This window comes from Ascaphus truei, chromosome 1, assembly GCF_040206685.1.
Source record: "Ascaphus truei isolate aAscTru1 chromosome 1, aAscTru1.hap1, whole genome shotgun sequence".
In the NCBI taxonomy this organism is placed as follows: domain Eukaryota; kingdom Metazoa; phylum Chordata; class Amphibia; order Anura; family Ascaphidae; genus Ascaphus; species Ascaphus truei.
The window spans coordinates 397,609,322-397,627,079 of NC_134483.1; the positions used below are offsets into that span (position 1 = coordinate 397,609,322).

General features: G+C 42.2%; 1 protein-coding gene across 1 annotated transcript in view; it reads right to left on the minus strand.

Moving 5' to 3' along the window:
• Positions 1 to 17,758, minus strand: part of RAPGEF2 (Rap guanine nucleotide exchange factor 2) — a 319,916-nt gene that overhangs the window by 27,941 nt on the left and 274,217 nt on the right. Inside the window, 11 exon segments of the mRNA XM_075612336.1 lie at positions 204 to 361; positions 2,702 to 2,901; positions 2,903 to 2,949; positions 3,376 to 3,474; positions 3,693 to 3,906; positions 4,956 to 5,063; positions 5,922 to 6,086; positions 6,886 to 7,038; positions 8,065 to 8,223; positions 8,443 to 8,579; positions 14,050 to 14,227. Of these exon segments, the coding sequence (XP_075468451.1) occupies positions 204 to 361; positions 2,702 to 2,901; positions 2,903 to 2,949; positions 3,376 to 3,474; positions 3,693 to 3,906; positions 4,956 to 5,063; positions 5,922 to 6,086; positions 6,886 to 7,038; positions 8,065 to 8,223; positions 8,443 to 8,579; positions 14,050 to 14,227 (1,618 nt within the window).

A 17,758-nucleotide genomic window follows, 5' to 3' on the forward strand; every position in this document is an offset into this window, starting at 1 on the left:
GCACTATTGATCATTGACCTAGAAATAGCCTGACATGTGGAAAAATAAATATAGACTTAAGTTAGCAGCTGTTTGAACTGGTGCAATCAGCCCAGTTAATGTAATCAGATCTGCAATACCAGCTCCTTCAGAGTGTCAGCGCAAACTGTTAAGTAAACATGGGATAAAGTTCCGAAGTCAAGACAAGAGGAATGGGCTCTCACCTGGGGTGGTGTTGAAGTCGAGGATGCGGTGATGAGACTGTAATAAATCGGGATTGCTGGATGAAAGCGTCCCACTTACAGGTAGTGTAGCCGGCATGTGCTTTGTCTGTCTGAGGCCGACAATGCTGTCATCTTGAGACTGACCAATACCAATGTCACTGGGCAAAACAAAATATATTCACTGCACAGAACATATCACTCTGTACGTAGGACTGATCATCGTAGCTCGGTAGCCATGAAAGACAGCCCTCTAAAACATGTTCTTCATATTGTTTAAACGCTTTGAATGAACAGATCATATTTCTTTACACACATATATATATATATATATACACACACACACACATATATATATATAGACACACACACACAGTGGTCGACAAATCACCAAAAAATGTACTCGCCGAACAAAATCCACGATGTTAAATCCACTCGCCCGGGGCTTGCAAATGTATAGGTTTGTCGAACACTGTATATATATATATATATATATATATATATATATATATATATATATATATATATATATATATATATATATATATATATATATATATATATATATATATATATATATATATATATATATATATATATATATATATATATATACACACACACACACACACACACACACACACACCTCTCTTATTAAACTAGATTAGAAGAAAGAGGAAAAATTGGACTTTGTGACCTGCCGTAATCCATTTGCTGTGCAAGGTGTTGCTAGCTAACCTGACACTAATGGGTTAATATCAAGCCTATGAATTTCCTCAAACAAAAGCTGCATAAAATACACAAAAGCCACTTGGCCTGTAAAAATGTAAGGCAATGCTTGTTAGGACACAAAGGATCAGTGCATTGAGGTGCTATGCAATGCCTGTCAGTGCCTGGGAGGTACAACACCCACTCACTACGCTGTGATAAACCGCTTTGTGGAGGGAGTAAAATGTCAGTGAGCTTCAAGAGGTAAATCTGGCTACAGCTGACACGTGGAATTTGCAAGAGGAAGCCAGAAATCATGTCAAGTGTAAATTGTCTCCTGTCTGTTTCAACAAAAACCAATTAATGTCAATGGAAGGGATAACGAACTATATGCAAGCAATGTTAAACATTATTCAGTAGACCTTATTTCCATGAGCAAAGGGCATTATAAAAAAGTTATTTTGTCAGCGTTGCTATGTTATTATGTATCTATGTTACCAGGCAACCTTGTTAATCTCCTATGGACCTGCAGGTGTTTTTTTTCCCCTGACACATTACATCACATAGTAGGACGAGCATTATTTTGTTGGAGCCAAAGTAAAACTAGTCAAAGATTAACACATGGTTTACTCAACAAGAAAATGCAATTTCCAACATTTAGGGAAAGACCAAGATTAACTACAATAAGAAGTTAAGATAGGTAATTAACTAATAGTACTTATTTCATTTGTGATCTTCACAGTTGTGTAAATATAAATGCAGGAAAGGTCTTAAACGATGTTGGGTAAGCTTTGTTGTCTAGGAATCCAATGAGAATGGGAGCGGCTCAATTCCGTTCACAGGAAAAGCAATCTTAAGACCCTTGAAGACCATTCTAGAAGTGCTATTGAATAGGCCTTTAGAGTACAAGTAATCATTTTATTGCTTGGGGACATGAAGTAGCAAGCAACATTGAAAGGGCGTGTTCCACATTGTGACTTCTTTTTATGAACATGTATAATTTTAGAAAGATGTAATTTCTTATATTTCTAGCATTGGTACGATAAAATAGAGGTACTGCCAAAACTATATGATGAACCAGGGCTCTACCAATAGTTCATAAATGGGCATTAGGAAGACATTTCTAGATGAATTAAGAGTGTTGAAGGCCAATGACACACAAGGGTCTTCTTTGGATCAAACCCTACGGTATATTGCTACTCTATTCTTTGTAGCCTACCATTCAGATATTTGTTGAAATTTTTTTTTTATTTGTTTCCTAAAAATCAGCCTGACTTCTTAATGCGTAAAAACAAAAACAAAAAACTGCCGAGATGATCGGAACTGATCATATTTATTTACTATGGGGGAACTTCCAGGACATTTCAAGCCTGGCACCAGTACACAGCCTAGGTCAATATACTGGTTCTCCTGGAGAACCTCTTAATAGTAATAGGATCACCTGCCGGTGCATTCAAGCATGACATTTTGACTCGATCTATTACTGACCCATAGTAATTCAGATGGTTTAAAAAAAAAAAAATGGACATTAACAACACTGATGTGTTGAGATGCTGTATTCTACATGCACTAGATTAAATAATGCAAATATGTACCCTCAATCCCCCAAAACCAAAGCAGAGAGAAGAAACTTTTCATGAAAACAAGAAAAGCTAAATTGAAATAGCATAATGAGAAATAAGATATGCATGCCAGACAGATGACCTGTAAATACATGCATTTGTTAAATGTATATACCAGTCTCCCCTTTATGAACCAATACCACAAAAAAAAAAAAAAAAATAGACTCTTACTTATAAGGCTTCTGAGGAAGGATACTGATCCGTGTCTTGTCAAGTATCTTCTTCAACTTGTTTCTTCCGCCAACCGTATTTGCTTTGCTTTTTTTGCTCACTTTTTCGAGTCCTATAACTTGTTCAACATCAACAGCAAGATCTGGAATAGAGTATCGACTGGCCTTCTTGATGTCTCCGATTTTGGGCAAGTGAGGGGACACTGTTTCTTTTCTCCTCTGACAGCCTGGCCAGAAGCTCTTTAAACACTGCTCAAGAACAAAACAGAGAAGCAGCAAAAGATGAAGCTTACAAAGCTAGGTTGCATAAATTCAACGAAATGCCACTAGACTTGTCCAATGATAATTCAAACAAGCAAAAAACACTATTACATAAAATATACACAAAGACTCATTACTTGTACTTAACACATACCAAAATCACCTATATTATAGAGTACCATCAACTGAAAGTATACATTGCGGTAGCTAATACAGGAAGACAAAGAACGTTCCCATAACATGGACTACTCTATTATTAGATGTTTGGGGCTGAGATCAAATTGTGAAGCTCAAGAATTCTTGATATACGGGCTATTTATATTTATAAATCCTAAGCATCCCCATATCACGCACCTATGTTGTGGTCATACCAAAAACTGAATGCAAACAACAAATCGAAAAAAACGAACTCACCAAATAAATTGGTTTTCACAGTGATAGACAAATGAGTGTTGTTCTTCAGTATTTCCATAGCCTTGGGGAGCTGAATGTTTTCAAAGTTTTGACCGTCACCTCCAGTATCTAAAAATAAAAGACAAACAATACAATGTGATCATTAGACTCAGTGGTGACATTTACCTTCTTGGAAAAGAGTAGTTTGGAGCATTTCTTTCTTTAATGTATAGGAACTGCCTTTGTAATGGTTTTAATTGACATGAATTATTGAACGGCTTCTTTCATTCCTCCCTTTCCTAGCTGTAAATGGCATAGAGTTCCCTGTGTGAAGGGGCTTTGCAATACCTGATCCCCTCGCTTTAAGCCGGCTTCCACTGCTTTGCTTCCAGGATCCACGCTGTCTACAAATATGCCAAATCCCTTGTCCGACCCTCCCAGCAGGATAAAGGGCAAGGGGGCTTCTCGGGATGGCTTTGTTATTGTTATCAATCTTCTTTTCGCCTTGGCAGCGCATGCAATATTTAGCAGCCTCAGGTGTCCACCCATTTTCTGAAAGCAGATATGGAAGAGGGAAGAAAAGGACTTTCAAGACCATTCAAAAGGCAAACAATTGCTGCAGTTCACATATTTAAAGACTAGCCCACTCCACTTTGGTTAAAGATTGATTTCAGATACAGATGATACAAATCCTGTTTTATTTTCATTGAGGCCACACAACACACTGTGAAATCCTTTCATAGTTTTCTACTTGTAACCATACAATAATATATTATACGGAGCCTCGACAGATGTGTATTCACCTGATTTATAATCCAGACACGATCACTGTAATTCAGAAATCACTAGGGAATTCTTTCTTCAGTTAGGTGCAAGTTTCCTCTCTGACAATTTATTATTACAGCTGAACCCCGTTATAACGCGGTGCTCGGGGTCCACATAATGAGACCGGGTTATAACTGGGATCGCGTTATAACCAGAATCGCGAAATGGCCGCCGCGCGAGGACTTAACCGGCATCTGCAGCTCTCTCCGCTTCATCAGGCTACGTCCAAGTGCGCGGCGCACATCTCCAAGTTTTTTTTTTAATTATAACATTCAATGCTTTATTGCTAACGGACACACACGACCTCCCCCTATACTAATAATTTTGCCATACCATGCAGGAATCCAAACCCATGACCCTTCATAAACTAGTAGCGATTCTGTACCTGCTACACCATAAGATTGGTGTGGTGTCATTGACTCTATAAACAAACTTAACTTCTACTGCATAGTACTGAAAGTCAGTACATTTACGGGGGGGGGGGTCTTTTCTTAAAATTCCATTTTTAAAATTCCAACACTTACATATTTTGGGAAAAATAATAATAAAAATTCTGAAACAAAATGTACACCATTTTCTGAGAGCGAATATACAAAACAGCTGCAACACTGGAATCACTGCAGCACTCTTTCCTTTGTTAATATACGTCCCAGAAAAATGCACAGCCTGCATGTGCCCAGAATCCCCATATTTAAAGTACTGCTGATTTAATGATTCCAGTAGGGATTTATATCACCTTTTAACAAAACAGAAGTGAAAACAAAATACTCTCTTACCTCTCGCTCCAAGTTGTTCTCAAACTCTTCCAGGAAGCGAGTCATGGCAGGGTCCCCTTCAAAGTCATTAAAGTGATTGTTTACCCACAGCAACACAACTCGTGTAACCTGCAAATCCAAAGGTGGCAAGTAAGTCCCCTGATGTGCAGAATAAGACTCCACACGGTTCAGCAATATTTTTCAGTAATTTCCCAGTGTACATCTGTTTACCAAGTGCTTACAGTAGCTCACCTATCCCGCCCATTACCTAAAAAATGTGTAGCAGGCATAGGGCCTACTGAACTTAGCAGTCACAGCGCAGCTGCATGTAACACGCATATTTTGCAAACCGGAGCTGCTCTATCCTGCGAACGCTTGGCTGCATTTACATAATCTACAGAGCCAAAGTCAATGTTTTAGCCCCACTGATGACATCACGTTTTGGTTCTCTGTTTAATAATGAGAATGTGCCGTAGTAAATATTTAGAAAATGATGATAGTTTTCCACGTGAAGAAAGACCTGTGTGTTTTCCTGCTGGCCTTCTCAGAGTATAGCACATTTCTTTAACTCAGTAGCTTCATGGTAAAAGGTTCTCCCCGCACAGTGCTGTTCTCACAGCTATGCCTTTCACCAGTTTGCGTCCCTAAGCAGGCATTTCATTAAATGGCTACATTTTGGCGTATTAGTGCAGCTTTCCTTGGTATGTAGTTAAGCTTCTTTTCATTCACACAAAATGAAACACCTAGATGAAAACTGTGTTTATATTTTAATGTTTTATCCCCACATGGCAAAATTCCACGTGCAGGTATAATACTAGCAGTTAATTACAGTAATAATAGCCTAGGAAATATTTTCTTTTCTAAACTACATATCATAGCAGAGTGTCCTTAGGTGACTCTTAGATGTAATTTCCCCAGTCCCGTTACACCCTCTAACTGATTGTTATCCACACTGGAAGTCAACCCGTCACAGATTTAGTTTGCTACCTTGTCCCTGAGGCTAGGGTCATTAAACCACTCCAACAACTTCTTTCCAACTTCCATGGGGCTTGACAGAAAAGTCCTGTAGGTCAGGAGGTAATCCTCTATAAATGTGGGATCGACCACAGAATGTTCTTCCACAAGGTGCATCGTTAGACGTTCTGAAGTCCCCTACAGAGAAATATTGTTTTGAACATAAAAAGTAATCTTCTCTTCTTCTCTGATCGGTTATACTAAACAAACAAAACTAGGCAGTGGTAAAACCAATACTCTGGTACTGAAAGTCACTATTTGTTTTTTGGTTGGGGGGGGGGGGCGGAGGAGGTTCTGACTAGATGAATAACTTGTGAGTTGTAAGTGTACTGTGCCTAGAGAAAATATTAGTCTGCAACACAAACTTAGTTAGACAGGTCTTAAAAGCTTATATACAAACTACTATGAACTCAGGTCATCTCATAGTGCAAGTGCATACTAAGATACAGGTGGATTATTATTATTGGGGAGCGGTGTGAGCCTTTAATGCAGGGAACGGTGTGTGTGTGTGTGTGTGTGTGTGTGTGTGTGTGTGTGTGTGTATATATATCTCTCACAAGAATCATACAAATATATCATATTGACAACATTAAAATTGTTTGTGTCAAAGGTATTTTAGAGGATCCGTGACTGAAAAAGCCATGGCTCAGGATGATGTGCCTGTCATGACATCGCTGCGGGGGGCCCAAGCTTCCGGATGAAACCCCCCCACAGTAATTGCCCCTCCGGCGCGACCACGCGATCATGCGGTCACACGGCGTTCCCCAGTGCTGGGCACAGCAAGTTTGGCTTCATCTGTAGGTAGCTTTTTTTTTAACATTTGAATAAAGAGTTTACACTGTCATGCACAACCCCTATTTATAAGTTTTATGATAACACAAGTGATTATAAACAGCAAAACATCATGCTCACTATCACAAAGCAATTCCTCTGTTACCTTGATGACAATGTGACCTTTTCTCGTCCCGGTGCGATCAAGCTCTCTGTGCTCTTTCACCATCACAATCTCACCCTCCTCTTCCACCTTCTGCATGTTCTTTTCCACTTGGTTGAGGATGCGGCAGTAATCCTGCTGGGCTATGCACACAAACTGGAAAAGCAGCACGAGGCCCAAAATATGAAAAGGCACCAACACAAAGCCGATAAATCATTCGCTATGCATGGTAAATAACCTTTAAAAAACAACGCTGGTGCGATGTATTAGATCTTTACTCCGATTGTGCTATAATCATTCCTTAGTAAGAGTTTGTGTTTATTTCTTAACTTTCCTAGTGATATTCCTCACCAAACAGCTGGATTTATATCAGCCAAGTGATTAAATAGATGCTTTGCTCACAGGTATTTCAACTACTCCCTAAACAGCACACAAAACCTGTCCAAATATCATAATGAGGACAGTGCCCGTCTGAGGATGACAGCAGCAGATGTATGTGGTTTTAGTATTCTGCTTATAAAATTGCCATGGCTATTATTCGTATTACCCACCTTGAATAAAACGGTGCAGAACAATATAATCTAGATCATTTTGCCAAGTGATGCACCTGCTGGTGCACAATGACTCAGACAGACACAGAAAATCACTGAGTTCAGGCCAACCACAATATTAGTTACAGAAAACATTTCGGTTTGTTTCTTTAAAAATGGTCTACACCAGGTGCGGCCGACTCCAGTCCTCAAGGGCCACCAATTGGTCAGTTTTTCAGGATATCCCTGCTTCAGCACAGGTGGCTCAGTCCTTGATTGAGCCACCTGTGCTGAAGGAGGGATAGCCTGAAATCCTGACCTGTACGTGGCCCGTGAGGACTGGAGTCGGCCGCCACTTGTCTACACCATCACCCTAGCCTGGTCGTTATTGTCTCAATAGAATTACCGCTATGCAAATATTATAGGAAGCCCAACTTTCTAAGTCTCAAATTAATCTCTTCTCAATTTAGTTGTTACCGATTAACAGAAGCACCATGTTTTACTTATTGGGCTTGTGCAAAAACATTTTAGTATATTTTTATTGTGCAACATTAAACATGTTACAAAATGTGTTGTGCAGATGAGGGCTCCCACTTTGCTGGCGATGCGGAGTAAGCCCTGCTGCGTTACGAGGATTTTTGAGTCTGCATACCTGGCAATCGTCCACTTTGGTTCTCATCACTCCTTTCATGTACTCCTTCTCCATGGTTGGAGAGACGCCAAAGCTGTTCCCCATGCAAAGGATCTCTGTCCTCCCATCAGGGTATGTCACTTCCACTGAGCCATTTAAAATAACCGACCAGGAATCCAGCTATCAGGCCAAGAGCAAAGAAAAACAGAACAGCATTACAAGGGAAATTGTCCATGTGATAAAGTATATCATTGATAAGTGTCACCGTCACATTAGGAACATCCATGTAGTGGAGAGTCAAGTGTGTTCTATAATAAACAGGAAAGCTATAGCACCATCGTATTTATAGAAATCAGAGCTGGATTGTTTCCCTAATCATTTATGAAACATGTCACTGACCTCTTCTCCATCATTCAGTACGACTGTGCCTGCCCGCTCCACCACAGCAAACACCATGACTGCACATAGCTCTCGTCTGACAGACATGGTCATGTTGGCAAAGGCAGGCAGCTGGTGCATGAACTCCAAGAGTTGTTCTGGAGAAAATAAATGTGTCTTATTTCGTTGCCCAAATTTACCATATTTAACATAGTACTTGTCATATATAATACCAAGCAAGGAGTCTCAGAGCTAAGAGTTTATAGCTTTGGACACAAAAGCACAATCGCACGGGGGAGATTTCTCTAGATCCAGGTGTTGTTCATCGTAAAATATATGCAAATATGACATATTGCAAAGGTTCACTCAGCTCTTCCTCATCCACGTCAACCTAAAACTAGCAATAATTACAATTAAGAAGAAACAACAGTGAGGTATCAGTGTCTTAAACCCCATTCTGAGGCCAGCACAGACTGAAGAATATTTCACTCACAATGAAATAACCTTTTTACGTAATGGAGTATTGGAAAAGTGCAATACTAGGGTATCATATTAACACCATGAATCAACTGTTCTAACACGGTCTGTAGGCGTGTACTTCCAGTGAGCATGCCATAGAGACTGTTCTACTGATTCTGCCGTTCCCTGGACACGAGTAAAATTATGACAGCTATACTAGTGCATCTGAAAAAAATGTTGTGATAAGCTGTTAAATTGTAGGGGATAGGTTTTTATACAGGTCTAACGGAATACTGACCATTTCCTATTCATGGGGCAAACCCATTCACCAAAATATATAGGAGATGCAATTAACTGAAAGCTCGCCTAGTGTACAGATGTAGCAGACATTATTGTTCCCGATGATGCTAAGTGTGTCAAAGCTGGCGTGATATTTAACCCCAATGCCATTTCTTGAACAAATGCGTAACGTATCCCATTACTTGTGCAACGCTGAAACGTTAACAGGAGAAATAATGTCTGCTGCATCTGTATTCTTTATAATCCTTTATTAAAAGAAAATTGCTTATGCTTTAAAACATTTTTGTATGGAGCAATGTTCAGCTTTATCAAGTGAAACACAGAAATTCTTAAACAAATAATAATCACCCAATGAAAAACTATAGCTAAAATATCTTAATAGATGAATTCACTTTAAATGTAAACATGTTTGTGCTATTAAAACAGTGTAATTCAAAGTGGATCATGTACGATTTAATGATAGAAACGGATTCCAAGTTCTATTGGTCCTGGAGCAGTGCAGATTTGATTTAGGCTGTGATACCTTTCCAGCATTCCAGTTTTTCAGAGATGAAATTACAGTGTACAGGGCTTCCAAAAACCTCCCAGGTTTCTTCCAGGTGAAACGCTGCCTTCATTGCAGATGAAAGCAAAGTGTGGATCCTTCACACGATTCTGTGTTATACAGCATCTCCCATCAAAGGTAACACACGGGGTGTGTTCGATAAGATCAAGTGCAAGGCAATTTCAACCCTTATCAGTACCATATTGTCTTTAACAAAGGCATTCAGAAATGAAAGAAATTGCTTTATTTTTAATTTACGCATTTTAGCATTACCACGTTTTTTTTTTTTCCTTTTTATTTCCAGCAGGGTTCTGAGAAAATATGCTTGCCTGTCTGATTCATACATGAGCACAGCCAGGGGTAACACTCTAGTCAAAGGCAAGATTGATTAACATTGCATTTCACATGAAAGCCCAGCTTCCCAGTTTGGCAAATGGAAGAGAGTGGAGGTGGTGGATAATTAGTGGAATTAGCATGGAGAACAAATAACATTAGAAATAACTTTTGGCAGAAATTGCTGGAGAAAAACAATCAATATACAAATGCTGATGCCTACACTGTAATTATTACCGAATATTGTGTTGTAAGAATTCATTATTGTTTCAAAAGAAAAAACCCTCCCTGCTCTGTTCTGCAGCATACTTTGCTCTATTTTTTTCTTTTTACACAGACTCCATTAGCTCATATTTCTTGTAATGAATTAACCATGCCGTCGTTGCAATGCATTGCAGGCCCCTCTGGAAGCAAAAGGGTACCTGGTGTATATTTCAGGGCGACCAGCCATGAGCAGCTAAAAATGTTGCACGGCTGCCCCATAAGGCCCATAATATAGTGGGCGCGCGTGTGCCTGTGCGAACGCTCGTGCACGTGATGCACACTTTGTGTGTGTATGGTCCGTGCTGCTGTGAGCGACAGGTTTGGAAGGTACTGCGTTTGTGTGTGTGTCACTGGGGAAGCTGTGTCTGTATGTACAGAAGGGCCCCGCTCATACGGCGGGTTACGTTCCAGGCCGCCGTCGTAAAGCGGAAATCGCTGCAAAGCGGGGCCCTACTCTACTGTATTGTACCTTTGAAAACAGAGATGCAGAGCTGTAACCCGACTGTTTCACTGACAAAATGGCATCTGACAAGCAGCTGCGCCTGCGCTAAAACTGTTGCTTAGTGACAGCCAGATACTCGGCTGCTGAGCGCGTCATGCCGGAAAAACGGAACAAGCGCCGAACCTAATGAATATGGGTATACATTGGGAAACGATGTATGAGCGGAACGCTGTAAAGCGGGGCCCTACTGTATATTATTTTATTTTTTTTAAAAGACATGCTGTGAGAATAAATTATTTATTAATATTGAGCACACAAACACATACATTGCGGTAGCAGCGCAAATACTTACTTTTCAGAGTCTTCCCCGCTATCGCCCAGCTCCACGCTCACTGCCGGTCGCGCCCGCAGCCCTAGCATACAATGGCTGGCTAACCACAGCCAACTATAAATGCCGCGTGCGCCCACTATTTTACGGGCCTAAGCCCAGCATAGAAAGGCTTCTCGTACACTTTCCTACTGCATTCTAACCCCATGCTTCCATGAAGAAGGCAATGTTATCTACCAAGAACTCTCTTGTTAGTCCATTAAAGTCGTAATGACCGTTTTGTGTTATTTTTTTTTTTTTTTATGTACATGGCCCATGGCCACCGGATAAACGCCCTTAATCCGTAACCTGTTCACCGAGATATTTGTAGTTTTCTGTGCCGGTGATAAACAGACAAACAAAAAAAAAGGGGGGGTCATGGGTCACCAATACAAAATTGTGATGTCATCTGCTATGACATTGCAGCTTTCTATTGGCAGCCGGAGCAAGACTGGCCAACGCGGCCATATTGTGTTCGCCGTGCAAGAATAACTGCCCGTATATCAGGGGGGTCCCTGGAGATTGTCTATATATAAATGCTGCTCTCTCCTAACCCCTGCCTCCCCCCGACCCCCCAAAAAAAACAATAAGCTGTACGGACTGCTGTTTTAAAAGGTATCCTAACCTTTAACAAATCTATATACGTTGGGAAATTCCATGGTAGATTTCTACTATGGCGATATAACACTTGGTATTGTAACATCATCAAGGAGCCTTCTAACGAACACTTTGAAATATATTGTGGTGCTTCTAAATTTAGTTTGGGCCTAGATTTAAATTGTTGTTAATCACCCAATGGTAGACACAAGCTATTAACAAAAAGCTAAATTATGTTCGTTATTGGTCTTTTTACAGTTTCGGGTTAATAATAAGAAAGCTAATAAACGTAACTTAAATCATTAAACAACCATTACAATGGTACATAATAGCTTGCAATTTTTAAATATATTTTAGTACCTTTCAGAACCTTATTGCAGCGGTGCGCAAACTCGGGGCGCAACCCCTGGGGGGGGGGGGACGGCGCGAAACTGACTGCGGGGGGCACGGGGTTTATAGAGGCACCGCGCGCTTCCCGAAGGCACTTAAATTAAGTGCCGGGGGATCGGCGAAGGCCTCTGTAAACCTTACTTACCTTAACTCCAGCGGTTTCGTAGACGCGTCGCCATGGCAACGCGGTGTCAGGTCATGTGACGTCACGTTGCCATATGCGCCCACCCCCTGCCTTATTGTATTAACCTTCGAAAAAAGAGGGAGACGGAAGTTGTCTGTCACTCCAGGAGCTGCTACAGCATGGGGGTCTCACACTCCAGGGGCTGCTACAGCATGGGGGTCTCACACTCCAGGGGCTGCTACAGTATGGGGGTCTCACACTGCAGGGGCTGTTACAGCATGGGGGTCTAACACTCCAGGGGCTGTTACAGCATGGGGGTCTCACACTCCAGGGGCTGACACAGCATGGGGGTCTCACACTCCAGGGGCTGCTACAGCATGGGGGTCTCACACTCCAGGGGCTGCTACAGCATGGGGGTCTCACACTCCAGGGGCTGCTACAGCATGGGGGTCTCACACTCCAGGGGCTGTTACAGTATGGGGGTCTCACACTCCAGGGGCTGACACAGCATGGGGGTCTCACACTCCAGGGGCTGCTACAGCATGGGGGTCTCACACTCCAGGGGCTGTTACAGCATGGGAGTCTCACACTCCAGGGGCTGCTACAGCATGGGGGTCTCACACTCCAGGGGCTGTTACAGCACGGGGGTCTCACACTCCAGGGGCTGCTACAGCATGGGGGTCTCATACTCCAGGGGCTGCTACAGCATGGGGGTCTCACACTCCAGGGGCTGTTACAGCATGGGGGTCTCACACTCCAGGGGCTGTTACAGCATGGGGGTCTCACACTCCAGGGGCAGTTACAGCATGGGGGTTTCACACTCCAGGGGCTGCTACAGCATGGGGGTCTCACACTCCAGGGGCTGACACAGCATGGGGGTTTCACACTCCAGGGGCTGCTACAGCATGGGGGTCTCACACTCCAGGGGCTGTTACAGCATGGGGGTCTCACACTCCAGGGGCTGCTACAGCATGGGGGTCTCACACTCCAGGGGCTGCTACAGCATGGGGGTCTCACACTCCAGGGGCTGCTACAGCATGGGCGTCTCACACTCCAGGGGCTGTTACAGCATGGGGGTCTCACACTCCAGGGGCTGACACAGCATGGGGGTCTCACACTCCAGGGGCTGACACAGCATGGGGGTCTCACACTCCAGGGGCTGCTACAGCATGGGGGTCTCACACTCCAGGGGCTGTTACAGCATGGGGGTCTCACACTCCAGGGGCTGTTACAGCATGGGGGTCTCACACTCCAGGGGCTGACACAGCATGGGGGTCTCACACTCCAGGGGCTGCTACAGCATGGGGGTCTCACACTCCAGGGGCTGACACAGCATGGGGGTTTGTACTCCTGGGGCCCAATAATGTAGTAGCTACGACATAATAATCCTGCTTGTTTTTCTGGGGGAAATCGCATTCTATGCTCCTGTGAACTGCAGAGCGGGATCTATCATTAAGTGGGAATGAGGACTCCACTTCCGTTCCATCAACTCTGGTGCCTCTGGCACTCAAAAGGGTTAAAAAAAAAAAAAGTACAGGATGGGGAACGAAGGCGACTCTTAAGAACAAGGTATGGGGTCCTAAACTGTACAGTGGACAGTGTGTTGGATAAATGCACCCTATCTGCAGTCAGAATACATTTTGCCATTTTTATATTTTTCTGCCATTATTGTGTCTCTTGTTGCCAACTCATTAATCACAATTCTGACCTTTATCAGAATGACGTTTAAGGCAGCAGCAGCAGCAGCAGCAGCAGCAGCGAACGTGATTATAATCAAAAAAGGTGTTTTTGAGTCCCCTACAACCTACCAATGTCATCATCGGTTCTGTCTATTGGATCCTTCTCCAAGCAGTCTCTGACAATGTCCCTGCTCATCAAGGGGTCGGAGGCTCTCTCGATATCCTCTTCATCGTCATCGTCTTCTGAATCCACAGCGGTCTCTGGCAGCCCACTGAGATCCATATCTCCCGCCTCACTTTCTGTGGCCTGAGCAGAAATCCAAAAGCAAGAGTTCACTACACACCATTACAGACTGTAAGTAAGCAGACACTGGTTTCAGATTTACATGGACAAATATGACCGGATGTGGGGCAAATGAAGGACTATGAACATCCGTCTCTCTTTTCCTTCCAGTGCGACCAAGTTTCCAGCTCGTATGACAATGTAATACATAATGCAGAAAAAGAACTGTGCATTGTCAACAACTTCTACAATTCTGGGAGACTGTTCATATTCCTCTCAAAATCCGTCCAGATATTCCTCTCAAAATCCGTCCAGAAGAGACGCAAATGCAGCACTTTTTTTAACAAATACCGTAGTTTAAAAAAAAAATGAAACTACAACTGGGAGATAATGACTACAGTACCTGTTCTTTAAACACCTCTGTACAGGCGGTCTATAACAGGTTAGAGGTATTTTAGCACCAAAGGGGTTAACAAAATATTCCATAGTAATAGAGTGGTGAAAATATAACTGCAATATGTAAATGTTTCTTTAATCAAGGCTGTTCTGTTTACACAAGGGGACTGCAAAAACAGACTAAAATTAGAACGTGACCCAAATATGTTTTAAATAGAGACCAGTGGACAACAACAAGAGCTACCCTCAGACATTCAACCTATCCCGTTTCTAATCACAGGATAGCACGGGCACAGAAATAGTTCACTTTCATTCATTTTATTTATTTTATCTGTAAAAGCACAGGCTTGTAAATTCAGAGGGAGAAAATACTGCAATGTCGTTTCTCTAGATATATATGCCAACCGCATTCTGCATTTGCATGAAAAATAAAGAAAGAAAATGCAAGACGTTCACATATTTGGATGTCATTAATAAGGCATGGAGGTAAAATAAATGTTAACAATTCAGTTTCAAATGCAAACATGTAGTAACTAGAGACATATTTGCCTGTCAACCATGATGCAGCTCCTCGCCTGAAGGCCAACGTCTTTCTGAACCAACTGGCAGGTCTGTTGACCCCTTCACGGCTGAAGGACCCCGCAACACACTGTGCTATGTTGCATGCCCACCCAGCAGCGAAAGTGTTAATGTGCAATGTGTGCCTCTAATACAGAAATATTCTAGGAAACAGAGGAGTGTGACAATGCTCCCGCTGAGGACATAATGAACCGACATTCAATTTGTCTGCACTAATGCAGTCTTCCCGAGCTGCCATCCTGAATAAGCAGCTGCCATCATTTGTTACTATGTAGCTATAGGCGGCAAAAAACCTCAAGACAGAATAAGCCAAAGGTGAGTTATAAAGATAAGGAAAGTCAAGGTTACGTGGGTAGGAGTGTGATCCTAGGAAGAAGGAAGGGGGCTTGCCCAGTTTCTCCCCTCTCCGAAAACTGGGTCACAGCATTTCCCAAATCTGATACAGCAGCTTATGCACGCGTGCAAAGCATTCGTTCTTGCGACGCTTACAGTTTTACTGAGGCATTTTAGGAGATGTCAGAGAAGATTACCTTTCTGAATCCAAAGTAAAAGGCGTCTAAACAAAAACAATCTAATGCTGCAGTGTTTGCAGATTGGAAACATTTGTCTTAAAAGCAGCAGTCAAGATGAATATTGTTTGAATTTGTTCACAGAAGTGGGTAAAGCACAGATGACATTTACCATCTTCAAATGTTTAATAAAAGTTGCAAGGGTACACCTTATTGTTAATGCAGCATTTCCTGAGGAAGCCATTTTCCTTTCATTGGAACTCGCTTAGCAAAGCAGTACTGCTTTATGGTAACCTGTGCTTAACATCGTTCAAAGGAACCACTGGAATACGGACTCACGTCATTTAATCATCATTAGAGGACAGATGGTAAACAGTAGTTCTGCAAAGTATTATGGGGGAGGTTTACTAAGCCAGTCAGAAGAGGCAATACAGATAGGTGATCCAACAAGGTCTGGAAGGCGTCGCACTGCCGTACTTACGAAGACATATTATGGAAAGCAGACCATGTCTTCTGTAAATGGGGTTAAATCGTTGGAAGTAGTCTTCTAGTGGGATTGAGTTTGTACGTATTTCAGGCCACCTGCCTTAAGTAGGCACTCTGGAAGATCTGCATTGCTATAACGTTTAATTAAGACCATATAATTAATGTTCAGAGGAATATTAGGCCTAATAATTTACACGAGAGTTTCTGATGATATATTTTAATATATGTTAATTTACATAAATATAATAAAAAAAGTTGTAATGCATATGGCAGAATTGATTAAGTATTTTAGTCAATATGGCACAAGAGAGGTTAACATTGGTCACAAATGGTTTTAAAAATACATTACTTGTTTTATAGCAGGACAAACGCTGTCCATATCCAGTTTTACGTGCTGATCCAAGGATAAAGGATATCTGGTGTTGCAAGTGGGGGACTGAAATATGGCTGTCATGACATTAGAATAAACAGGACCCTTTTAAATGTACCTTGAATGAGATTCCTGAATGGGATCTGGAAATATCAGGGGGGTCAGCCAAGATAACTACACAGGATTGGGTAAAGTTATTAAATATGAAATCCTGGGCCTGACAGTAATTCACAAGAATAACGAATAGATATTTGCAACCATTGCGATTACACAAATAAAATTCTATTTAAAACCCAGGCGCGTATATTAAGAGGATGGGGAGGAAAAAAAAAAAAACGTGCAAAATCTCATATTATAGTATATATAAAAATGTAATGAAATATTCAGTGAGCAGGTGAGAATTGCACGTACATCAGGATAAGGATAAAAGAGGGTGACATGTTACCACAATGGCATCTACAGCAAAATCCCGCACAGATCGTCCGAACCCACAGGCTGTACCGGATGGAATGTCCAGGATCTCCTCTACACAAACCATCGACTCCTGATATAAATGGTATCAGTGCTGGTCTGCTGGGCTTCCCGCGGTGTGAGTGCTATTGCGTGGTCCCCCCCACACTGACGGCAAATGCTGATTACACGTGCCAGAGCTTCGGTATCTACCGATGATGTGGCAGGTTCTGTCGCTGAATATTGCGACCCGCCGAATGAACAATCAAAAGTATTGTATATAGCCGCACACTGAATGTAGCAAGTGTATTCCTTGTATGTCCAAATAAATGCAAAGCTTGCACTATATTGCTACAATTCCTACGCGTTTCGTAGTCGTCCCCCCCCCCCTCTGCCAGAACAGTGAGGGAGAGAGGCCCAGTGGAAATGTATGTGCATGTATATATGTATTTGTGGGGGTAATGTGTGTGTATTTGGAGGGTAGTGTGTGTGTGTGTGTGTGTGTATTTGGGAGGGTAGTGTGTGTGTGTGTGTGTGTGTATTTGGGGGGGAGTGTATGTATATATGGGGGGATAGTTTATGTGTATTTGGGGGGGTGATATTGTATGTGTATTTGGAGGGGATAGTGTGTGTATTTGGGAGGGGATAGTGTGTGTATTTGGGAGGGGGGAGTGTATTTGGGGGGGTAGTGTATGTGTATTTGGGGGGGATAGTGTATGTGTATTTGGGGGGGTAGTGGATGTGTATTTGGGGGGGTAGTGGATG